A 26,135-nucleotide genomic window follows, 5' to 3' on the forward strand; every position below is an offset into this window, starting at 1 on the left:
TTTAGGCATGATATTTTGTACTTTTTCAAAATGTAATATATGGTTTCCTGCATGGAGTAACGAACAAGTTTGATTATCAATAACATGTCTAAATTGATCTTCAGTAGAGGGCAGAAATGATAGGAGTGAAAATTGTGTGGATCTTAATTATAAAAACAGGTAATGTTGAAGAATAAAGTCTGCCTGAATGATGTATGTGTCATTCCCGGGTCTAGGCATAAACACTTGGTTAGAAGAGGACCCCTGCCAACGAACATGATAAATTGATAACTCCTTTACTTCAACTCTCACCAAATTCTAAGATTTGACAACTCTTTCAGGTAACCATTCCCTTATTGTAACTTGAACCATACTTACACGACGGGACTTCAACGTCACAATCATGTAGAACTTGGTCCCTAGTGAAGAATGGACAGAAATATAAAGTCAAGAGTGAGAAAGAGGTGAGCGTTTGGGATGACTGCGAAAGTCGTGACTTTGGGTTATGATCGTGCAATGTTATTCCATTTTCGATCGTCATAATGCGCTTACAGAATTTATTCAAACAAAAATAATACCCGCGCATTGCGGCGAAATTTTGTTTTAAGAATGAGATAGATTCGGGGGTAGTTTAGTCTAACTGTAGAGATGGGTATAGAAAGATGTATTAAAGTAAGGGGCATTTTAGACTTATCATGTTCATAATGACTTAAAGCTAATTTGCTTTATAAGGGAGTATAGATAGTTTAGTCCAACTGTAGAAGTGGGTATAGAAAGATGCATTAAGGTAAGGGGCATGTTTGACTTATCAAGTTCTTAATGACTTAAAGCTAATTTGTTTTACAAGGGGTATAGATAAAACAGAAAATTCAAGAGAAAAACACCTTACCCCAACTTGATAATACATTTTAGCCAAAAACACCCTGTTATTTTGACCCAAATCGCAAGTCAAACATCATGATTTGAATTCACGTATTTCATGTTGTTATTCGCTAAAATAACTACATCTCTTTTTAATCATAATATTACGTGATATAATTTTCCTGTGCTAGCTATTGGGTCGATCAAGGATAGAACAATAATAATCGATTACCCAATTATTTTTAGAAGACTCGAAAAAAACTATATATTATTAGGTATTGATTTTTGGTTTATTCTCTTCACCTAGCATATAGTAATATCAGATTATTTGGAAGTAAGAAAAACAAAGCAACCTAAAAGCCACAACTCAGAAGTCAGAAGATTGAGTTAAAAAATTACTGTTCGAAAAAAAAAAAAAAAAGTAAAAAATTAACTGTCTGCAGTAAAACTGTAAATAGAAACGAGTAAACAACTAAACATCCTTAAACTCTTTATTTTGGGTGTTGTCAAATGAAATATAGGGCTCCTTTTCCTTATAAACCCTAATCACAACTATCCTCCAGCAAACCCTAATCTTCAGGAATTACAATGTTTGGCTGCAGAACCTTATTAAAGCAGATTAAAAAGAGAAAAAGAAGAAAACTCCCCCGCAAATCTTTATCCAAAAACTCCAAACAAAAACCTCAAGATTTAGACAGATTTAGCTTAAAGGGCCAAAACTATGGAGTTCAACCATTGGGTAACTTTTATTTATCCTCGTCTCCACGCAATTCAAGAAACACAGGCTTAGGTAATATCCAAAAACTTACCGATGAACTTGTTCTTGATATTTTAAGCCTTTTAGATGGGACCCATTTGGGCATTTTGTCAACTGTTAGCAAATCTTTTTATGTGTTTTGTAATCATGAACCCCTTTGGAGGAATCTTGTTTTGGAGAATAATGATGATGGGTTTCTGTTTAGAGGGTCTTGGAAGTCGACTTTTGTTTCGGGGTTTAAGCCGTGTTTTGATGTCGAAAAGATTGGAACTTTAGGGTTTAAGGTGAAAGATTTTTACTCTGATTATATGTTTCAAAGTTGGCTTTGTGCTAATCTTGAAATGAAAGATGAATGGTTGGCAAAAGATAATATTGTTAGGAGAAAAGGGATTTCGGTTGAGGAGTTTGTGTCGAAGTTTGAGGAACCGAATAAGCCGGTTTTGTTAGAAGGGTGTTTGGATAATTGGCCTGCATTGGAGAAATGGGATAGGGATTATTTAGTTGAGGTTTGTGGAGATGCTCGGTTTGCAGTTGGGCCGGTGCAAATGAAATTGGATGATTACTTTCTGTATTCTGATCAAGCACGAGAAGAGAGACCGTTGTATCTTTTTGACCCAATATTTGCAGATAAAGTTCCGAAATTGGATCAAGATTATGATGTTCCAATTTATTTTAATGAGGACTTGTTTGGTGTTTTGGGTAATGCGAGACCCGATTATAGATGGATTATCATTGGACCAGCAGGGTCAGGTTCTTCGTTCCATATTGATCCTAATTCGACTTCAGCCTGGAATGCAGTGGTGAAAGGTTCAAAGAAATGGGTTTTGTTCCCCCCTGATGTTGTTCCACCAGGGGTGCACCCGAGCTCCGATGGTGCTGAGGTTGCGTGTCCAGTGTCAATAACTGAGTGGTTCATGAACTTCTATGAGTCGACTAAAACATGGAAAAAGAAACCCGTGGAATGTGTATGCAAAGCTGGTGAAGTTATCTTTGTCCCAAACGGTTGGTGGCATTTGGTTATAAACCTTGAAGATTCCATTGCCATTACACAGAATTTTGTTAGCAGGTTCTGTTATTATCTTTTTAATTGATGATTATTATCTAGATATGCTGGAGAAATTCTTAATAGATATATACATATTTATATGATTTCCAGGAGGAATTTGTTAAACGTGCTTGATTTTTTAAAACGACCTAATGCCAGCACACTTGTTTCTGGAACTAGAGATCGGGTGAATCTACATGACAAGTTCAAGAAAGCCATTGAAGCTGCTTTCCCTGGAACCATTGATGACTTGGTGCAGAAAGCCGAGAAGAAAAAAGCTGAGCAAGAGAAACCGTCTTTTTGGGATTCAGTCAAGGACTCCAGTTCGGGTGGTTTCAAGTTTTCTTTTTAGAGATATGTTGTTGAGCTATCACATTGTCTCTTATATGTTTCTTTTAAATTATGAGTTAAAGAACCTTGCCAAGAAGGCAAATATGGATACATTCTTAACTTTGTAATCTTTTTAAAATTTTAATACAACATTTCATTGCTTGAATGATATATCATAGCTTGCTGCATTTTGTTTGATTTCAAAGGCGTTTATAGTGTTAAGAACAAGATTAATGGCAAGTGGCAACAAAACTAATTTTATGACAGAGCATATTGAGAATTGATATACTTTTGTAGTTTGAAGTTGTAATAATCAAATAAGTCACTAAGCTTTTAGAATCTAATTTATAATGATTTATCTTGTTTATAATCAGATGGTTTTAATTATTATATTAACAGTAATCCTAAATTAACCATTTACAAATCAGTTCACGATATACTTATCAAATCCAACCAATTATTGGTCTACCGTCGACCAGTACTATACAAAATTTCAGAATGGAGTTACTAAACCTGGATAAACCACCAGCCAGACATCAAAGTGTGACGCAGATAGGCACATAATTGCTAGCTAGGTATTCACGATCCTACTGTAGGAGAAAGATGATGACTGGCTCTTTCAGCGAATCTGTGGAGCAAGCTGGATTAGTGCATGGGCTTGAAATTTCAGCTCAAAAGAGTCCCTATAGATTCTTAGTTTCTGTTTTTCGCTCCTAACCGACATGAAAGGCAAATCGCTTAAAAACCCAACATCACTCTACCACCAACCAGTCATATGGCCAACATGAAAGAAGATAAATCAGGAAACACTATACTTGAACAGACAATGAAATAGAATTTTAACCCTTGAGCTCGATTTTTATCCACATGTCCTACCTGTAGGCTGCTAGCGGACAGACCAATTCACTATAAATGACTATCTTTGATTTCCAAACAGGGTGAGAAGATTATCACATTCAAAGCACAATTCTAAACACCCAAAGAACAATATAAAAGGAACCACCTATTAACAAAGGGAGGTGATCTGTACACCACCAGTTTTTGGCGATACACCACCAAATATGCATTATTGTGTTGTAGAGTATAACACTGTAAAGCACAGTTAGTGGTGTATCGCCAAAAATTAGTGGTGTACAGATCGGTTCCCATTAAGAAATTAGATATAGAATCCAATAATAAGGACAGAATAAGCAAACTTTTAAGCAACAAGGTTTGATTCAACTGCAAGACTGGTCAAAGGTTTAGGTTTAAAATAAAGGGAGAAAACATAAACACAAGTTTTTCGCCATTAAATAACTTCAAACCGGTGAAAGGGAAACAGTGTAAGAATCATCTGAATATTTCAAGCCTTTTAGAAAACCACTAGTCAGGTGATGAGAAACAACAGTGTTCTTGATACCAAACGGACAACTCTTTTCATGCAACCCATCAACTGCTTTATCTTTTGCTTCGGACTTTTGACTAATGATGTCAAGGCCAACATTCAAGCCAATTGACATCGGTTCTACAACAAAACTGCAAATAACTATACTTTTAGAAAGGATATACCTGTCATTTAGAGAATAAAACACAAAGCAGAAACAAGAAAATCTGCCTACCTGGCTTCAAAGCTAATATCACCATTTGACATCATTGCATCACACACTCTGCTGGTTATCCATGGAGGAAGATAAGCATCCTTGATTTCAACAGTGTAATGAGAAGCGGAAGCTGGACCCTGGTTAGGTTCATTTGTAATTGGAACAGACATATGATCGATTTTCCTCACTTCCCTGCATTTCACCTGTAACCCATGAGCTTGAAATGTTAAAAACTTGTTTCACAACACAAAATAGAACAGATTAGTGAACAAACCTCAGGTGCAGAAAGAGCAGCATTTTTAAATGGTACTGGTGAATAAAGTAAAGGAACATCATAACTATTCAGAGATGGTAAAAGAAACCTGAAAACAATAAACAAGTATGAGAAGAGGTGAGAAATGTCAGAAATTCACTAGGTTTTATTTTTCTATAATAAAGAATATATGCTCACCTATAGTTAAGTAGAAAATCATATAACCCATTTACATTAATGTCACTGAACACCAGGAAGGATTCTGGGCTATTATCCACATCAGATAAAGAAACAGTGCGCCTAGTCTGCATAAATATAATTATTTGAGTTTCTAACTTTTTATAATAAGGAGGTAAATCATACTCAAAAGCATAAGCTTACTATCACATTACCTGTCCAAGGTTGTACTTTTCAAGCTCCGATAGCTCAAAAAGGTCTTCTTTAGTTACTTGCTCCACTTTAGAATGGCAGAGAGGCATAGTAAAAGAGATGTCCTTAGATACATAAAAACTATTTAGCACAAACCGAACACAGCAAAATGAGAACTGATAAACCCTTGAAGGAAAGATGAGACATACTTGTTCTTTTAACAGCGACCTTAAGCTTCTTGTAGATTGGGATACATAAGCATTGCACACGCTTTTACTTCCCATCGAACCATTGCTGCTAGTGAACATTGCCACAAACTGTCCAGTGCAAACTGTAAACTTGCAAGGAAATGCACTTCAGAAAAAATGTAAGAAAAATAAACTTATAAATAACATAAGTAGATTATCATAACCAAAAATATCCAAGAAAGAAAGAGACACTACCATAAAATAAGTTACAAATGTTTTTCCGCAACATGGCATAAAGACTACTAAATGAGGCCTCCCATGCCAATTGGCGTTTGCTCAAGAAATCCATTTGCCCTAAAAGTTTATTAACAGCGTAGGTCACAAATTCAAACCAAATTGGTAAAAAATAACACAACAACGTATATAACTTAAAACCAGATCCAGTATTTTTGATAAATACCTTGTCCATTTGTAGACAGAGTCAATGCCGCTATGACTGGAGGAGGTAGAGAACTCTGTGGGTACACCCAGGAATACAAAGATTTTGTATTGGATGCTTGAGCAGCTGAGCAATTGGATTCCTCAAGATCGTTAAACATGCCACAGCTCATCAACCGATGAAACCTGATGATCACACAAAATCTACAGTCAGTTGCATAACATCAAGGACACAAACTGAGAAAACTTTCAAGTAACATTACCAAGTGACGGATGATGAAGCAATCACACGCATGCTGGTTTTCAATGTGAAATCCAGTGGAGTCATGTGACCAGGCAACTGAAACTCTGCGCAAAATTTCGTTGTATTTCCTTCAGAAGGTTCTGTTGGTGAAATTGAGGTAGTAGGAGGTGGGCGACTTGCAAGCCCTCTGAAGCCTTCATCCTATAGACATTATGAACTTTTACATATACATATGTTATTCATAATGTAGGGCAATATCAAGATAGATAAAAAGAAATACCATATCAAGCAAAAAACCAGATGACTTTTCACCCATGGATGACAACTCCACTACATTCCGAAATGTGCTGGTGCTGCATTTTTGGGATGTGATGTGAGATTGTGCAAGTCTGTCTTTCGTACTAGTAGTTTCAGCCGAAACATGTGTATCTTTTGGACTGCAGAACATAGATATAAAATGGAATGTAACAAGCAGATTATTAAAGATATAGAGAATAGCATGATGAGGTAATTAAGTATACCCTGAACTCTGCGGCTGCCTTTCTGCAGGGAGCTTTAGAGAAAAAGAAGAATTCTTTAAGGCATCAACAATAATGTTTTCCTGATATGCGTCATTAATTAAGGAAAACATAAATTTGAAGTTCATTTCATTTAACCATATGATAACAATCATTACTCTATTATGCAGACCTTAACATTTTCCTTCCCGGGCAGTATCTTTTGCCTCAGATTGTTTTTCCTGCTAGGAAAAAGTTCATCCACACGTGTGTCGATGTATCTTGGATTCTTTGACACAATAGGTTTTGTAGGCTCAGTTGTTACTCCATGAATATTTCTGCCATCGAAAAACTTGATAGTTAGCTGTACAAACTCATACAATTAGAAATAATACATCTAGGGTTTTAGGTAGTCAGATTGATACCGCGTGGAACTAAACTCCAGCGCTGGAGATTCATCCATTATCTCAATAACATTCTTGCGCTTCAACTGCTCACCCTGTCATTCAAACAAAAGTCTTTATATCAGCTTCTCATTTCATCGACAATTTCTTTAAGAAGAAAAGCATAATTAATATGATAATAATTCAAGTTTCACAAAAAATTGTCACAAATTATACCGACCTCCATGAAAATAAAGTTTCAATTTTGTTAATGGTTTATTGATCGATGTGATTCAAGTATCATTATAAAGGTTTACATAAAGCAGTATTTCAATGCCTTAGAACTGTGCCTCACTGACTCAAATCAGAAATTCCCTTCTCCCATAAAGTCATATGAACTACACTTAACAAAAAAAAACAGCAGTCACAGCATCATTTAAAGGACTACACACACACAAATAGTGAGAGATGCAAACAATGACCACACATACACATAGACATAAACATAGGGGCGAATAATTGTAAAAAGGATCAAAACTTGTGAAAAAGCCCTCAAAACAAATCAAATCCAGCTTGTCCATCATAAAAGTTGGTTTTGCATAAGAAAAACTGTGCTTTTTGCATCACGTGTTACCAAAATGATTACAAACTTTGTGCAAAGAGGTCAATGATAATCAAACACATCAAAAGATTTATTGTTTTAAACATAAATTTGCCTTCTGGCGTTAAAGTAAACTTGTATTTGATCAGCACTGGAGTAACCTCGGTGGAAGATATCAAGTTCTAAGTTATTGAATTTAATATTTCAGATATAAATTATCTTTAAAAAAAAAAAAAACTTGTTCAGTGCCGCCTTACGCGGGTTTTGAGCCCCAGGAGGCTGTTTACAAAGGTCAGGGTGTTTACCAGTTATCCAAACCATGCTACTTATATGAATTATCTTAAAAGTAACCACATTTTCTCATTTCTCTAAAAAAATACCTAACTTTAATTAACTAAAAACAATTAATCAGATCACTTCGATATATGAAATCCCTATGTTTAACGTTTCCATAAATCTATAAATACACAAAATAAATAGATATAGGTATATATATAACTGATAATACTCACTCTCAACTCAGAAGGCGTCTTTCGTTTGATTCCGTTGCCGGTTTTTGAATAACCAGCGGTGGATCCACCGTCGTTGCCACCGGAAAACAAAGGAACTTTTGACACCGGTAAAACCGGTCCACGTGATGCAACCTTAGCCATTATTACCGATTGATATCACAGCCAAAGTCAACTTTTAGGGTTGTTGACTGTGTGTCCGATCGATTGTGCTCTGAAAATAAGGTTTTCTCAGATAATTAATTTTATTCTTGAGATAAATGGAGAAGTTAAAAACATAAATGGAGTGTGATAATAATGATAGAATAATGATAAATAATATTTTAAATAGAAAAGCGGGATTTTTTAGCGTTTTGGGGGTTTTTTGAATAAATTTTGATTTCCCTCCCTCGGACTGCTACTTACTAACGTCGTTAATCATTTCCGTTAGTTGCTTTTTGTTTTTGGTAAAAATACACTTTTAATCCCTAAAGTAGACACGACTATCGCTTTTCATCACGGAACTGAAAAGAATTACAAAATTAACCTCCAACTTGACATTTTTTGCGATTTCCATTTTTGGTCCCAACGGCATTAGCAATTTGTTGTTAGGTCTGCTCAAGAGTATTTCAAATTAGGGCATATTTGTTACTTTCCCAACTTCACATAAACACTTATATATGTATGGTCGTATGGGTTGGTGTCAAATGCCCAACAAGTAGGCGTCTAGTATTTCTTTATCGTGGCTTTACATAAAACACAAAGATTGAAGGAGAGTTCATGACATGTATATAATATTAGTATTAGTATTAATGTTAAAGTTAAAATGTTAAATATATCTACTCGTGAATCAATTAATTATCAAAACCTAATATGAGTTGTTTCAATATTTTGGTTAAAGTGCAATGTGTTAAGAGAATTTCTGACCCAAATAATATTTATTCAACATAGAATAACCATATTCTGATCATTTAATATTATATATAGAATATTTTACTGACAAATAAATTTGAAGGAACTGTTTAAAGAAATTTTTGGCTTGCTGCAACTTGAAACCCATATTGGCATAAACTTCAACATGAAGTAAGTAACATTATGAGTTAATTTCTGTGGATTTGTAGTTTTATATACAAGAGAAAGTACTTGTGCGTTGCGGTTGTGACATGGTGGGGGTGATAGGTCATAGAGTGTGATAAGTCATAGGAGCTGATAGGTCATAGAGTGTGATAGCCAAATGCCTTATCCGTACGGGCTCCGCCCTCAAATTTAAAAATTCATCGAAATTATATCGAATGACCTCTCTAATGAAAAAGCATGGAATTTTAAGAACACTCATATAATTTTTATAACAAGTTGTAACCTTCTTTAAGAGACCTAGCGGCGGGGATGTTGGTTTGGAAACCTAAGACCGAACTTAGTTTCCTCATGGTTTCGGGCATTTATCTCTTGAGCGTGTGGGCATACGTGTTATCACTTATGTTCTACAGAAGTGTGCATGTTCCAACTTCCAGCATACTACCCACTTTGAATGTTATTGTTCGGGTTCGAATCATTAACATCAAACATTTTTCGTTCCAAAAATAAAAATAAATAAATAAATAAAGTCTCGTTAATTGTGTATAATATTGAAGGTGTCCTTTTAATATAATATGAAATTGGTTTCTACTAATGATAATAGTCGGTTCTAGCCCTGCTTTACGGGGCCTTAATTATCGTATTGATATGTTTCATTATGTTTTATATTTGCATTAGAGTAAATTACACGTTTCGTCCCTGAAGTTGGCACGTTTTTCACTTTTGATCCCTAAACTTTAAAAATTACAATTTTAACCCTAAAGTTGGCCAATTTTTTCAATAATCGTCCTTTGGCCTTACTACGTTAAAAAATGGCTGTTAACGTACGCACGTGCTAGACACGTGAGGGCACTAATGTCATTTCACCTTACACCGAGAGACAAAAAGTGAAAAAATAGCTACTTGAAGGACGAAAATTGAAAAAATAGCTACTTGAGGGACGAAAAATGAAAATCATACAAATAAATTTATTCTTCCATTCTTTCTTTTCCGATGAAATTTTCTGACTAGACATTTATTTTCTCTTTACCCCCAAGCCTCTGTAATGACCACCACCTAATAACCACCAACAACAGCCTCGCTACCAGCCACCGCCGTCTATAACCACCACGAGCAACTGCCACCCACAGTCACTGCCGCCTATAATTACCACCAGCCATCGCCACTACAATCAACACCAGCCACCACCGCCTACAATCACCACCAGCCACCACCGCTTACAATTCCCCCCAAACACCGCCATCTACAGTCACCTCCAACCACCGCCATCTACATTCACCACCAACCAACCACCGCCACCTAGAATCACCACCATCCACCGTCTTCCTTTCAATTAAAATCAAAATTTAGAAAAGAAAAAAAAAAGATGACTGACATGTTTAAACTATAATTTGTTTGATTGGTTGTGTTTTAAATGTCATGAATTTGAGTAAATGATTTTGTTTGTGGTATAGATTTGGATTCAAAGTCGGAAAATTCCATCGGTAAAAATGATCGGAGAAGATGATCGAAAAAGAAAGAATGGAATAATAAGTTTATTTGTATGATTTTCATTTTTCGTCACTCAAGTAGCTATTTTTTCACTTTTCGTCCCTCAAGTAACTATTTTTTCACTTTTCGTCCCTCGGTGTAAGGTGAAATGACATTATTGCCCTCACGTGTCTAGCACGTGCGTACGTTAACGACTATTTTTTAACGTCGTAAGGCCAAAGGACGATTATTGAAAAAATTAGCCAACTTTAGGGTCAAATTTGTAATTTTTAAAGTTTAGGGATCAAAAGTGAAAAACGTGTCAACTTTAGGGACAAAAAGTGTAATTTACTCTTTATTAAATCAACAACTTCTTAATTAAATACCCGTTTGTCATGGAAGAAAACAAAAAAGATATAAATTGTAAAAAAAAAAAGACCAAGAATAATAATGGAAAAAGAGAAAAAAGCAAAATGGGGTTAACAAAAAAAGTTAATAGAAAACCAGATAAGATATATGTAAAACAAAATTTTACAAAAATTATAACAAAAAGTTTTTAAAGATTGTAAGTGATTCAACTCACACCTTGTCACGAATATTCGTCTTTGTTTTTAGAGTAAATACCACAACCTCAACATTATATTCGTGTTTTCTTAAAAGTTTCGTAATAGATAAATGTTATAAAACAAAATCCAGAAAACCCAACTCGAGAAAAAATTCAAGAAAAAAATTAAAACTTTTAGAAAAAGGTGTAAAGAGTAACATGTTATAGAAATGTAAAAAGATAAAAAGAAAAATAAAAAGCATATGTGATTTCTATTTCTATGAAGTATAAAATATGAAGGAAAAAAATGCTACAATTTAATACAAAAAGTTACAAAATTTATTTTACAAATAAGAAATTACAATTTGGAAAAAAACAAAAAATAGCAACATATAAAATAAAAAAAATGCAACAAATTTTATGAATAAACAAAAATATAAAAAAAAAAACGAAACTACATAACTTGTATCAATTCTATTAAGTATAAAACTTAATGATTTTTAAAAAAAAATTATGATAGTAAAAAAAATAAAAATGTTGGATTTACCATGGTTTGATCCTTGTATCAAAACTCTTAGAGCTCCAAACCAACTCATCTAACTACATCTTCGTTTTATTATTTGTTTTAACTAATATATATTGGACAAGATTACTGTATCAATTGTTAAACGGCTTAGTATAAGCTTCTTTAAGACAAAATGTCTTTGTAAGCTTTAGATCTTAGCTAGGTTATGTCTATGTAAGCTTTAAATATTAGCTAGGTTAGATTTGGGCTCTGCAAATGGTAATGTTTTGCTTATCTTTGATATTTTCCTAAATGTTTTACCTTGATGTTTTGGTAAACTCATGGGGCAATTTGTGATGTATTATGAGATTGTTGCTTTTGATGTATGATGTTTAAATGAATAACTAAACGAATATTTGTGTTTGAGATGTTTTGTTATAAGTTGTAAGAGCAGCTATTGATATAGTGTATATATGTCTAATGAACATGTCCAGGAATGTATAAAAAAAAAACAACAAAAAGAAACAGCTGGTAGTAATGCAGATATCATACACGGTGACTTAAAAACCATGTCAGAAAAAGATACAACATACAAGGCTATACAAACCGTGTAAAAATGTAGGCTTTTTACACGGTTTAAAAACTGTGTATAAAGGGGTTAGAATCAGTTACACAACATTGTTACATGGAAGCAAAACCGTGTAAAAATCCAGTTTTTAACCGTGTAAAAAATCCTGTTTTGTAGTAGTGTCTATTTAGATTTTAGATTTTATACACCATGCTTTGAAGCTTGTACTTTACTGTTCACATAGGTTTCTTTTAATAAAGGATATAATTTATCGATGTACAGTATAAAAAGTTTTGAATGAATTAGAGGAATAAATTAATTTATGGAGGAGAGAAAAACAAATTAGTGGTTGAGATTTGAGTTGAGAGATGAAAATGAGTGGTTGAAAGTGAAAAAAAATTGACAGGAACAAATGCTTTATAATGTAGTAGCGAATGCGATAGAGATAGATAAATATTTACTCATAATTCTCTAATTTTTAAAATTACAAAGGTAATTTTTATTTGAAACTTCATTTCATTTACTTGATCAAGGGTATACCGTATACGTACGTATATCTCAATAACTTTCAATAATATTCACTTCAATATATAATTATTAAATTAGAATGATAATTAAGTTGGACTTAACCATTTGGGAAATACGATGGACCTCTGTATATGATCATTATCTCATTTTCAATTAATTAAGCTGTACGTAATCAAAGTAGAATTCACAAGTTAACTATGATTATGACTTATTTCAAGAATAAAGCTATATATGCATATTTATTTTCCGCTGAAATCATGTCATTATGGGTTACTTTTGATAACGATCGATTTTGTTTTCTAATTTGCTCTATCGGTTGCGTCATATATATAAATAACTATTTTAACTTTGCATTATCTGTGGTAGCTAAATGCTGTTTGATTAACAAGTTAAGGGATCGAAGTTTTTGAAGAGCCAAAAATCCAATCAAACTGACGTATTTGTACAAACAAATTGAGTAATAAAAACCACGGATAATGAATTATTGGGATGCCTAAATAAACTTTTTTTAATAAAAAAAATCTAGATTCATAAAAATAAATCATACAATAATATATATATGTTTCATGTCAATTAATGAGGAGTCTTCAAACCACTTGATGACTCCAGAAATTAAGATGACACGCACATTCAATTCACGACTAGCTGGCTATTAACAAATATGAAGCTCGATAATATATATAAACATATGTCTAGCTATATGAATCTACACCGTATATATATAAAATTAAGATTAAGATGATCAACAATATTAATTTTGATGATGTGAAGATGATGACGTTGGTTTTCCAGTAAGTTGTTGAACCGTGGACATGAACTCGTGAGGGGGCACATGAACCACCTTTGGTGACTCCAGATAAACTATCACCGGTGGTTTATTACTACCATGCTTCTGGATCAATCCATTACTATTTTTCTTGTAGTTGGCCGCCTTTGTTATCAAAGGTGCGGGTTTTGGACCATGTAAACCTTGCATTTGCGTGGCAGCCATCATGCCGTTGGAATTGGTGTTCATCTTCGATTTTCCTTGGATCGATCTTTTTATTTTTTATAATCTAGTGAGTGGTAAAGCATATTTATATATATGTATGATAGATGATAGTTATAGGAGTAATGAGAGTAATAGATAAAATTTTAACATGCTGCTGGTCAGCTTTGAACAAGTCTTTATTTCCCTTTTTTTTTAAAACCATATACCCTGTATTTTTTTTTCATGATAATATGACGACCGAGTTACTTTGTTAGTTCACCCATATGGATGGGACTTAATCAACAAAGTCAAACTTGTAGTAAATAATTGAACTAATTGCATTTTTGGTCCGTGTATTATCACACTTTTCGCACGTTTGGTCCAAACTTTTTATTTGTTGCATATTTGGTGCCAAAAATGTGCATTTTTCGCAATAATAGTGCAATTTTACGATTCCGTCATCTATCAACCGTTAAGTAGGTCATATGCACCTCATGTGAGGAGCAAAATCGCCTATTACATAAAGAAGGACCATTCTAGCAATTTTCATATAGAGTTAATGACAAGTTTCGTCCCTATGGTTTGTGCCAATTTTTATCTATTTGATGAGACTCTCTCTCTCCCTCTTTCTTCCCCTCTTATTCATCTTCTTTCTCAAGCAACATGGTTGGATCAGTGGTAAACACCATTGCCTCTGGAGATTGAGGTCATGGGTTCGATCCTCATCCCATGCAAAGGTTGGAGGGCCTTTTCTACCATTTAGGTAGAAACTGGAAGCAGTCTCTCTACTTAGGTAGAGGTAAGGTCTGCTTACATCTTAACCTCCCCCATACACCGTCGAGGTATTGGGGCTCAAAACCCGCGGAAGGCGGCACTGAGCAGTTACTTACTTACTTTTTTCTCATCTTTTATTCATCTGCTTCAAAAAAAATCCATAATCGAGAATCAAAGAACTATAAAACCATATAAATTTAAACACATAAACCCAAATATGTATATCTAAATTTCGGTCAAATCCAAAACCATATACATAAAAATTACAAACAAATACAAAACTGAACCAGATATACCCATTCGATCTAGATTTGGCTGGATTTGAACCATCTTACCATCATCCCCGGCCACAACCTCCCAACTCTATATGAAAATTGCAAGAATGGTCTTCCTTTATGTAAATAGGCGATTTTGCTCCTCGCATGAGGTGCACATAACCCACTTAACGGTTGATAGTAGACGGAATCGTTAAGTTGCACTATTCTTGCGAAAAATGCACACTTTTGGCACCAAAAATGCAACAAATGAAAAGCTTGGACCAAACGTGCAAAAAGTATGATAACACAAGGACCAAAAATGCAATTAGTTCTAAATAAATTTTCCTTCTTTGATAACAAAATATCGATAACTTTAGAATTAACATATCTTAAAAAAAATAGTTCTAAAATATCGATCCATGTCACACACTGTATATATGTTTGGCATAGTAGAGCTTTTAATTGCAGCTCAAACTTGTAGTTTTCAAACTACGTAGTTGTTTACTTGTTTATGTTTAGACTTTATGTTACACATATGGTACAAAACAAATAAGGTAATCAATTACCAACCTTAACTACAACAAATTAAACTCTGTTATATTTTTTTTTCCCATTTAAATTTTGCTTTTCTAAAAGTACTAACTAGAATAATGTATGATAAAATCCAAATTTATTGATGAAGGCTTGAGCCTCTTAGGAAAGAAGTGAAACCAGACAATGTTTAGTAGTTTTGTAGGTGTGAAAGTTTATATAAGCTTTATTTAACGTATAAAAGTTTAATAATTAGTTACACGAATCTATTATACACATATGTTAGTTATATGAATCTATTATGCCAGACATACTATTTATGTTACTTATTTTCAAGTTAATAAGGACGTGTGTGAATCCTTCATATTTAACCAATTAAATACATTAAGAAACGAAATTCAATTTCAATTCCATCAAATTCTATCAAAAATTTGTGAACTAAACGCACCTCGAGGAATGAAATATACATCATCAAAAGAAAAGGATTAGTATATTCGAATGTAACAAACTTTGAACGAATGTCTATAGTGTGAAATAAGTAAAGTTGTGTTCATTGTATGTAATAATCTTTAAATTTTGTCTATTGTGTATATCCAGATCTACGTGACAACCATATAAAGTTGTCACTTGTTAGTTTTTGATTGGTCAGATACACCTGGATACATACAACAAACATAATTCAAAGCTTATTGCATAGAATGAACACAACTTTAGTTATTTCACACCGTAGAATACTCGTCTAAAGTTTGTTACATTATAGGATACTTATCCCTAAAAGAAATGTTCACATTCCATTGGAATGATATTATTTTATCTTTTAACATCCAATTAAAACATATTATTATACGAAATGGAATTCAATTATAATTTCATTAGAGTTTGTGAACCAAACATAATCTAAATCTTCTTTACAAGAATCGATCTCATAACATCAGTTGAATAAATGTTAATCATTCAAAATAACAAACTAATTTTTTTTATCATAGCTAGATAGATTTCGTCCAAGTATTCTATCATCGTTTCATATGTGTAACTGTATGTGTAACTGTGTAAGTGTGTAACTAAATTAAAATACCATTAAGAATTTCAAGTTCTCCCAACTTGACTAGTCAAGTTATAAGTTAGGAAAACTTAGGAAAAATTGAGGGAATCCTTTCCAAAAAATTTAAGATGATAAAATCGTGCTCACTTGCAGCACTGAGCATATCATAACTAGAAGTGATTTTGTTAGTACATTAAGGCATGCATGATGTACATTGAAATAAAATAATTATCACTATGTTTATGGTTGTTGCATGCCAAGTCAACTATAATTGAAGTAAGTTGCGCCTACAACGACCATTTCGAACCCAATATTAAGTCTCTTATATATTTGATTAATTCGCCATATATATAGCTATATAGCTAGAGTCAGTCAGTACTGATTGAGTCTGCTTGACTTGGTAGACATGTATCGCTTTAAAACTAGCTAGCCGTGTCCAACACCAGAAAAACAAATTTTACCTGGTTCAATTCCTAGATATATAGATCGATCTGGTAATAAGCTAGCCAGTTTTTACTTCAATTAAATTAAATAGATAAATATATATGGATGTAAGTAGAAATTAGAATGTTCATACACACGTATTTTTTTTCCAGTTATTTCCGTGCCAGCTTTAAAATGTGAAAGCATTAACAAATGTCTATTTTCTTATCATAAATACAAACAAGAAAGCAAATTATTAAGATAAAAAATAAATGGTAAATAGTGATCATCAGAAGTGAGAAGAATTATATGATGTGAGGATGAAGAAATTAAAGTTTTAAAATGAGGCACTAAAATATATATTAAAAAAAAAGAAGAAGAAAGTTTTACCATTCAAAAGTCTATAATAAATTATCAAAAAGAGACCCAAAATAAATTGTCATACAAAATAACTTTTGAAGACTACTAAATTTTTAATTTTGAGGCCCGGTACAGTTGCACAACTTGCAAAAACTCCTTTTTTGTTACAGCGAAGATTGAAATAAAGACGTACCAGACAGACTCATCAAAGATTGTGATCAAAGATTGTGACGCGAGCGAACAAACGACTTTTTCTTCTTCGACTGGGATTTCTCCGACATCTGTCTAGTTTAATATTTTGATAGTACAAGCAGCCCAATAGTGTAATCAACGCTGGAAAATAAATGGGCCCGGGCTTAAGGAAAGGCCTAATAATGTTCAAGATGTGAAACAATATGGCCCCTGCGAGTCTGCGACTCTGCGAGACATGTCCAATAATTCCCTACTGGTAGGTTCTCTACCGGGGTTTGATAAAACATATGCTCGAATCAATATTTGATTTACAAATTTTGAAGTTTCCAAAAATATATATTGCGATGTTACATATTTTAGCTAGATAATATCACAATGAAATGTCTAAAATAGGTGTACTATGTTATCTTTTAAAAATACTGGACCCAAAATCCGTGGAAGACGACACTAAAAGATATTGGGATTCAAAATCTGTGAAAGACGACACTGCCCAGTTCATTTCCTTTCCTTATGTTATCTTCTAAAGGTGTCGATAACTTAATGATTGCGAAGGTCCAAAAAAAAAATTCACGTAATACTAAGCATATAGGAAGAACACAATGACATTAGGAGTATGGTGATAATATACCAAACACATTCTCTAATTATAAAAACTAAAAAAGGTTGATTTTAGGCTACTAACTATTAACTGTTAAGAACTTGTTAGTGTGAAATTTGGAGCAGTCAACGTCTGCATGCATGAAAATGTGAAACAATCCTTAAACCAAGTATATTGAAACAAAAAAATAAAAGTAAAAAAGAAATGTTGAAAACCTTTCCATTAGAATTGTGAAAAAAAAATGAACAAAACCAAGCGTTAAACCTACAACCCCTGACTTAAAGTCCAGGGCCCAAACCAATCCATCCAAATAGAATCTTTTTATATCATTTGTTTATTAAATATATATTTATTTGATGTTTTAGTTGTGCATTATGCCTCTAAACTTGTATTTCACTGTTCACATCAAGTTACTATATTAAAGAAGGTAATTTGATATTTTGGTTGTACATTATGCCTCTGAACTTGTATTTCACTGTTCACGTCAAGTTACTATATTAAAGAAGGTAATAATTTGGCTTTTTACAAGTTGTAGGCATCATGAATTAATTTTCCTTAAAAAAAAATACCCTACATAAAAAGTGTCTACGACGTATTGATTTAGCGTAAATTGATACGATATTTAAAAGGGTAGCGATATATATACAACCAACAACTGTACACATTATATTGCACAATGTATAACTGTATAAAACAAACATGGTTGTGGAAAGCTAAAAGTTGTTGTAGATTTATCATTTGCCTATTTAAAAAGGGGTGAAATATTTATGACTTTATGATTCTATGTTTCTAGTCGTTATTGAGTTTAGGAGGTTTGTTCATTCATTAAAAATAAAAATCAAGAAATAACCTTTCTAAAATAACAAAATGACTAATTGCACGTTAAAAATGATGGTAATTTAATTTGACAATCGCATGAACTATATGACAGCAGTCGAATAGATGGTCAGTTAGGTTAATTTATGATCTGTCTTAATTTGTATCATTTCTCGAATTAAAAAAATAATAAAAAAAAAATAAATGTAATCGTTGAACAAGTGATATATATCTCCCAATAAATGAAAAATGTTATTTATTCTAATTTAATCTAAGCTAGTATACAATAATCTAATATGTTTTAGTGAAACCATTGGGTAATAGCCACTGACCCCAAGCCGCCACTTCGGGGAACTTAGGTTCGAGTATTGCCAAAAGCAAACTTAAAATAATTAGGAGATTATTAAGTGACTGAAATTTACCTAGACACTAGCCTAGCTGGAGGTTTAGTGGTTACCAAGTGGTACATGAAATCAAGGGTTCTTATCCAATTATTATTTTTTTTCTTTCTAAATATGTTTTAGCGATCCAGAAATTTCGCTTTGCATTAAGTAGATCGAATGCGTTATCATGTTGGGTCAAATCATAATATGATAATACAACATGCCTCGTAAATTATTATTTCGATTATTAATCTCTTAATTAAACTTGTTGACTAGTAAACTTCACTAACTAATCCTTAAAATTATAAAGAAAACAAATTTTTTATTTTGTATATTGCTGCATGCTATTGGAACTAATCTTTCACAATTTAAACCAATATATTTTAGGAGTGGGTGATTAATGATAACTTCATCTTAATATATAACACAAACCCACATGATTAGAATAAAAACACACTTCGTAAAGCAAATCACGAATTTCACCACAAGAATTGGAGGGGTATAAAACCGTGAAAAAGAATAGCTAATTATCTATATCATATCATAATATCATATACTACATATATATATATATATATATATATAAGATCAACCACTTTTTAAAATTTCAAATTGAACTACTTAAAATATTATTCTTTTTTATTCATTAATTTAAACATTTCCACCTAATATATATATATATAATACCCTTAATGAAATAATTTACAACATAAATTCTCCGATCCTTAAAATAATTACAGTACTTTTTTCTAACATCAATTACTTTACATTCACCACCATTGCCATCCCCACCATCCGTCACCGCCACCAACAGTCGCCACCGCCTCCACCACCGCGCGTCATTACCATCATCACCGCCACATAGAGGTGGTCATTGGATCGGAACCAGAACCGGTTCCAGTCAACGTGACAAAGAATCGGTTCTTCAAGAACCGGAACCGGTTCTTGGTCAAAGTTTGACCCTTTTTTTCGTTTTTTCCCGGTTTGGAACCGGGAAGGAACCAATTTTTGGATCCAAAAGTGGAACGTGTTCCTATCTATCGGTTCTTGAGGAACCGAAACCGGTTCCAATCGGTTCCGGTTTTAAGATTATCCAAATCGGTTTTTTTGAAACTGGTATTTTTGCCCACTGTCTACCGCCACATTACTGGTATTTTTGCCCACTGTCTACCGCCACATTTCGTGAGTATATGACTCGTCTGGAAAAATGAGGATTGATTGAAACTGGAATGATACTAATAAATGAATGTAAAATGGACTGGCTCTGATGTACGAGTATATATGGAGTATTGAAGTATATATATCACAATAAACTTATTAATAAATGTGAGAGAAATTAGAGAGCGAATTTGGTGAGCATTTCTATTTGAATCCAATATTGATTGTAAATGAAAAGAAAGTTGGCTTGTATATAAAGCAACACTAATTATCAACCAATTACATAATTAGTCTTCTAAGTATTCCATTTACAAAGAAAAATGATAAATCCTCCTAACCAAATAGCCTAATAATCCTCTAGATTCCTCCTATTATATTAAGAAAGTGACACGTGGTATCCACTAATTCTATTTCCTAATCTTGCCCACTGATTTTTCCACATGTTATCATCTCATGATTAAGAGAATTATTAGGCTACCTGATTTAGCAGATTAATCATTTTCCATTTACAAATGTACGTATCTACACTTTGCGAGGCCCGGAATCCGAATACAGCGCCCATTGTTAATTAATTAATTAATTAGCATCACTAACCATGTTTAATATTATTGGAGTGGGTGAAGTTTTTGAATATAAAAAGTTTGTAACAATGACGAAACATTTTTCAAAAGTTTCTTATGTATATATATATATCACTTCATACTTCTGTTATAATACGTACCCCCTTTAATCCTTCTAGTTAACTAATTATATATATGTACTTTGAATATAACCACACAAATGGCTAGTAGTGTTCCTTACGTCGTGGAAGACTTGAGCGGCTTTATTCAGGTCTTAAGCGACGGTTCTACCCGTCGTATGGAGATCCCTGAGCCGCCTTACGATGTCAAAGACGACGGTTCTGTTGTGTGGAAAGCCTATTGTTTTGACAAAGAACACAACCTCCACCTGCGCATCTACAAACCCAAATCCGCCACTAATAATATTAAACTTCCTGTTATATACTATATTCATGGTGGCGGATTTTGTGCTTGGACAATCGAACGTCCCAAGTACCACAACTGTTGGCTTAAAATCTCTTCATCCCTTAATGCCGTTGTGGTGGCACCAGACTATCGGCTTGCACCAGAACATAGGCTTCCTGCTGCCATAGACGACTCGTTTAGTGCCTTGAAGTGGCTCCAAGCTCTAGCTAATGATATAGATGTGGTAATTGATTCATCATCTTTTGATTTTGATCATTTTTATATATTTGGTGATTCTTCGGGTGGAAATATAGCGCACCACTTGGCAGTGAGGCTCGGACCTGGCTCGCCCCAGCTGATGCCCATCAGGACTCGAGGGTATGCCATGTTTTCGCCGTTCTTTGGAGGAACCGAAAGGACCAAGTCGGAGGCGGCTGGGTTGCAAGAAATTGTCTTAAACATTGACATTCTTGACACGTACGTAAGCTATATAAATGCAACTAATTTCTTTTTACTACTTTAATTTCTTTCTACAAGCAATATATGTTTCTAGCGTTAGTTAATATTTTATTTTGAATACTACTCTTGGGACTTTGGGGTGGATGAAGTAACAACATTAATTAGAATAACAATTACACTCGTGGGAGACGGTGTTAATTGATTTAACCTTTTTAAGATTAAACTTACAAATTCAATTACTGTATATAAAAGAAATTCAATTATGTGATGTTGGACTATCAAACTCAAAATAAAGAAAAAAATAACAAAACACAACACAAACATATTTGAACTAGAACAATACCCGTGCGTAGCTCGGGTTACACTTAATAGAGTATTTTATAACTTACATTTCAATTGAACACAAGGCCCGTTTCTTTTTTTTAGTCACTTGTATTAAGTTGTGAATTGAATGTATGAATAATATCTGCATGTATTAAATAAAAGATCAATAATTGGCGGTCATTTTTGTTTATTAAGTCAAAAAAGAAAAAACAAATTGACTTAATTATTAAATTCTTAAGAGAAAGCTCACCCCTGCCTTTAGACGATAAAGCCTTCTTTTAAGTTATTACAATAAGATTAAAATAGGTGTGTTTAATCGTCTTTATTAGGTTTATTTCGGTTATTACGCTTTTTATAAATTGCCTTTTACTGCATACTTCATACCATATAATATGATAACTTAAGATCTCCAAAATGATAACTTAAGGTAAATGGTTCCATCCATACTATAAAATAATGCAAAAAAAGTACAATACTAAAGAAATGATCAAATTGAAGCTTGGAACATAATAATGAGAAGAAAAAAAAAATCTCCAAAGCAAATCCTTTTAAAGTGAAGAAATGATCAATAAACTATTGTCACAAATATAGAGAGATGAAAATCGACTCCAAAATTAATATTTGTTGAATCGGAAATACACGAAACAAACACATTACCTGGCAAACAAATAGAGAGGCGCTAAACTTGATTGCTTTTCTTATTACATAAAACTAAAGTGGAGAAATGGAGATTCATATATATATAGCAAAGAGAAAGTAAGCGTGTAACACTATCACTACTTCACAATGCTTGAAATAAGCTAAACAATCTAAAAATCCGGACCATTACTCTTGACTTATTCAACCTAGCTACTATATGTAAACACAACAAAGTTAACAACTTTTACGTGGAAATAGAGTTTGTCCAACTCAACATGTACTATGTGTTCTTGATGATGTACTTCCAATATCAGGTAGTAATATATAGTAAATTGGCTGGAAAATAAGAGCTTTAGTTATTGTATATATTGTGTTACTTGCTTTAATCCACGTTTATATTATCCGACTAACTACCCTACCATTAATTCTAGATGGGTGATTTGTAAGGCTATGATTAAATACTTAATTGATCAAATGGACATATATATATATAAACTCAAATCACCGGTGAAAATATATACGAAAAAAATACCGTGCGTTGCCCAGGTTACGATTATCAAAATAAATTTTTTAAATCATTCACAACAAAAAGAAAATTAACAGGAAATAGACCAAATCGTTTAACTAATATACAAGCTTTTCCCACATCTAGAAAACCATACTCCATTAGAGTTTGTAACTCATGAAGAAAAGAATTCAATAAAATGAAACATAGAATTGACCATAGGTTGAAAAATGAATAAATTCTTTTGATTGGTATCTTAGAGATATTGATCTGAGACATTAGCAAAATCAATTCTTGTGTTTGATAGAAAATCAAAGAAATGAAACGTATTTTATTTCATTATATTCATTTTTATATGGATTCCATTGATTCTACGTAAGAAACAATGCGTCTGCAATGAAGTAGTCATCACCATCGATCACGAAGATGGATCTTTCTCTTGGATGACATTAATAAATAGAATACAACATCGTCCAACAATTTCACACGAGCTCAATAATTTCACGAAACACACAAAAGATACCAACAGATTTGCGGTAACAAAGTAGCCACGTAAACTCTTTTAACCGGCTACATATATACATCAGTTGTAGTATTCGCTAAAAATTTTTATGACAACTCATTTTAAGTAAAAAAGATAACTTTTCATCTTTATTCTTCCGGTGTCCATGATCTTTTGCTTCTTACTTACTCACTTTATTTATGTATCATCAATGTTTCGTAAAAGAAACTATACTTTGGATTATGGTGACATGATGAGAGCATCCTATTTTTTGGTTGAAGGTCTTATACGTTAGTTGAAGATCAACATGACATTTGATTTGTTTTGTTGAAGCCATTTTTTTTTTCAAACTTAAGGTATTTTCAAAGAAGTGTAAAAACATACAATAAACATGTACGAGTATATGTTTATATAGTGCAAGGTTTGTGAAAATTATTGGGGGGATCGGAAATGGATAAGTGTGAAATTTAAAATCTCATAAGTTTCTCATCATTTGTTGTGGCAATGTGAAACATGCGGAGTAAAATTGTCAAGATTCATTGCTTTATAGTTAGTAACATAAATGGCAGTATATATTTTGAGCACATGCTTTTTCTCTACTAACAAACTTGAAGATAAATTCCATTTTAAAAGGTAGAATTTATGTGGCTAGGATGACTTGATAATCTAATCGAATGAATCATATTAATTCTTAAAGTAACTTACCGGCAACAATATGTATATATAATCACATTAATCTGCACGTTGTATCACAATATGAAAACTCTCTTAATTAATTTAAATATAGAATCCATACTTAATATTTTATTTTAAAATTGAGACGACTTTAATATTATAATAATCGAAAGAATAAGTTTTTAAAGTGATCAGCTGCTATGTATTATATATAATTAATTAAGCATATTGTTACCATCAGGAGGTAAAATAATATATCCATCAATCTTTTATATACAGTATATATATACTTTTCGTTCAAATTAGTGATTTCATGTTTGAGTAATTTATTGTATCTGAGATGCTTAAATAAAGATTAATTAACTTTAATGACAGGTTCTGGAGAATGGCATTGCCAGTTGGAAAGACATTAGACCATCCATTTGCAAACCCATTTGGGCCCGAAAGCCCAAATCTTGAGCTAGTTCAGCTTGACCCAATGCTTATAATGGTTGGAGGGGATGAGGTTATGAAAGACAGGGTTAAATTATATGCAAAAAGGTTGGAAGAGCTCAAAAAAACAGTACAATATGTTGAATTCGAAGGCAAACAGCATGGGATGTTCTTTACTCATGTGGCATATTCGGATGTCGCGGATTCGGTTTTGAATCTATTGAAAAATTTTATGCTCAAACATTCTGATGAAACGATTTAAGCTTAGTGAACTTTTGTAATATCTGATTTGAACGTTGTTTAAAAAAACATTGTATCATGAGAAAATATTATAATTCGAAAGTATGAACCTAGGTCACATGTCATGCTCTTTTTCAGATATATAGTATGTGTGGTTTACATGAAAATGAAACTAAGATTTTTATTTGAGTCCATAACTCATAAGCACAATATCTTTAGTATAGGAGAGTTAATTGTCAAGAAAGGAATATTTGGTTAAAATTCTCTGGATTATTATAGGATAAACCACTTTTTATGTTTTTTTATAGATTGTATATCACAATTAAAAGTATCTTATGTTTAGCAAAATTATATTTAAAAATCAATGTTTACACCATGTTACCGATATATTTTACGTTTAGCAAAATTATTTGTATTTGTGCGACTTATGGTTGTTGGCGTAATTGTCGATTAGTTGTTTCTGACTCAACTCAAAAACTTGTTTTTTTTTACTCGTGACTCGAATCGTAAGAGTCAATATGTTATATAAATATATATTTTTTTTGGAATGTTATTAAGATCACTCACGGCACCACCTTTTGCAATCAATGACAGCCACGCCCACGCGATCATCCTCAAATACCTTTCAGGGAAACCCAAATAATTGGGAAAAACCTTCTGTATGCAAGACTCGAACCCGTAATGTATGCACATTCAGAGGCTCTATCCCACTTCCTGATGACCATTGAGCTAAAACTCTTGGACATGCTATATAAATATATAATATATATTTTATGATAATTCACAAGTATTTATTGCACATATAATATTATATATTTATATTAAGTTAAAAATAGATCATTATTGAAATAAAATAAAATTTATAAACAAATTAAAAATTTATGTTTAAAATTTTAAAATAATAAAAAAAACTTATATTTTTAATTATGACTCTGAAGTTGACTCATACCGACTAGTAACGTGACTTGTATCGACTCAAGAGCAAAGTCAGATAATCAATCATGTCGTTTCAAATTTGCTCTATTTTGACTCGCCTGGTGCAAATTTGACAACTATGGTTGTTGGGCCGATAGGGTAAAAATTAAAAGATAAAAATATGTTAAAAAGTCTGAAGGGCCCGACGTTTTGTTTTGGGTTTTGACTTTTGAAAGATAAAAATGCATGGAATCAAATTTCTTTCTCTCTCTT

General features: G+C 32.8%; 2 protein-coding genes and 1 pseudogene across 2 annotated transcripts; 2 read left to right on the forward strand and 1 right to left on the reverse strand.

Moving 5' to 3' along the window:
* Positions 1–1,351: 1,351 nt before the first annotated feature.
* LOC122611178 (F-box protein At5g06550) lies at positions 1,352–3,143 on the forward strand. Its single transcript, XM_043784159.1, has 2 exons — positions 1,352–2,663; positions 2,754–3,143. Exons 1-2 carry the CDS (start codon positions 1,429–1,431, stop codon positions 2,992–2,994), a joined length of 1,476 nt encoding a protein of 491 aa, XP_043640094.1. The 5' UTR covers positions 1,352–1,428; the 3' UTR covers positions 2,995–3,143.
* Positions 3,144–4,157: 1,014 nt separating this feature from the next.
* On the reverse strand, positions 4,158–8,296 carry LOC122585626 (protein downstream neighbor of Son-like). Its single transcript, XM_043757751.1, has 14 exons — positions 8,038–8,296; positions 6,967–7,040; positions 6,735–6,879; positions 6,566–6,645; positions 6,325–6,481; positions 6,064–6,245; positions 5,823–5,986; positions 5,618–5,716; positions 5,384–5,505; positions 5,198–5,299; positions 5,004–5,110; positions 4,827–4,914; positions 4,571–4,755; positions 4,158–4,487 (listed from the first exon to the last, which is right to left on the reverse strand). Exons 1-14 carry the CDS (start codon positions 8,176–8,178, stop codon positions 4,271–4,273), a joined length of 1,863 nt encoding a protein of 620 aa, XP_043613686.1. The 5' UTR covers positions 8,179–8,296; the 3' UTR covers positions 4,158–4,270.
* A 4,485-nt stretch (positions 8,297–12,781) lies between these two features.
* LOC122595428 lies at positions 12,782–24,969 on the forward strand (annotated as a pseudogene).
* The last annotated feature ends 1,166 nt before the right edge of the window (positions 24,970–26,135 follow it).

The sequence above is a fragment of the Erigeron canadensis genome, chromosome 1, assembly GCF_010389155.1.
Source record: "Erigeron canadensis isolate Cc75 chromosome 1, C_canadensis_v1, whole genome shotgun sequence".
Lineage (NCBI taxonomy): Eukaryota > Viridiplantae > Streptophyta > Magnoliopsida > Asterales > Asteraceae > Erigeron > Erigeron canadensis.

What these genes read in the sequence shown, in the direction of transcription:
- LOC122585626 (XM_043757751.1), bottom strand. Translation starts at nt 8,178, where the DNA reads ATGGCTAAGGTTGCATCACGTGGACCGGTTTTACCGGTGTCAAAAGTT. An exon ending in GCTTCATCATCCGTCACTTG is followed by an intron (nt 5,987 to 6,063) that starts GTAATGTTACTT and finishes TGTGATCATCAG; the next exon opens with GTTTCATCGGTTGATGAGCT. An exon ending in AAAAGTACAACCTTGGACAG is followed by an intron (nt 5,111 to 5,197) that starts GTAATGTGATAG and finishes ATATTTATGCAG; the next exon opens with ACTAGGCGCACTGTTTCTTT.
- LOC122611178 (XM_043784159.1), top strand. Translation starts at nt 1,429, where the DNA reads ATGTTTGGCTGCAGAACCTTATTAAAGCAGATTAAAAAGAGAAAAAGA. An exon ending in ACACAGAATTTTGTTAGCAG is followed by an intron (nt 2,664 to 2,753) that starts GTTCTGTTATTA and finishes TATGATTTCCAG; the next exon opens with GAGGAATTTGTTAAACGTGC.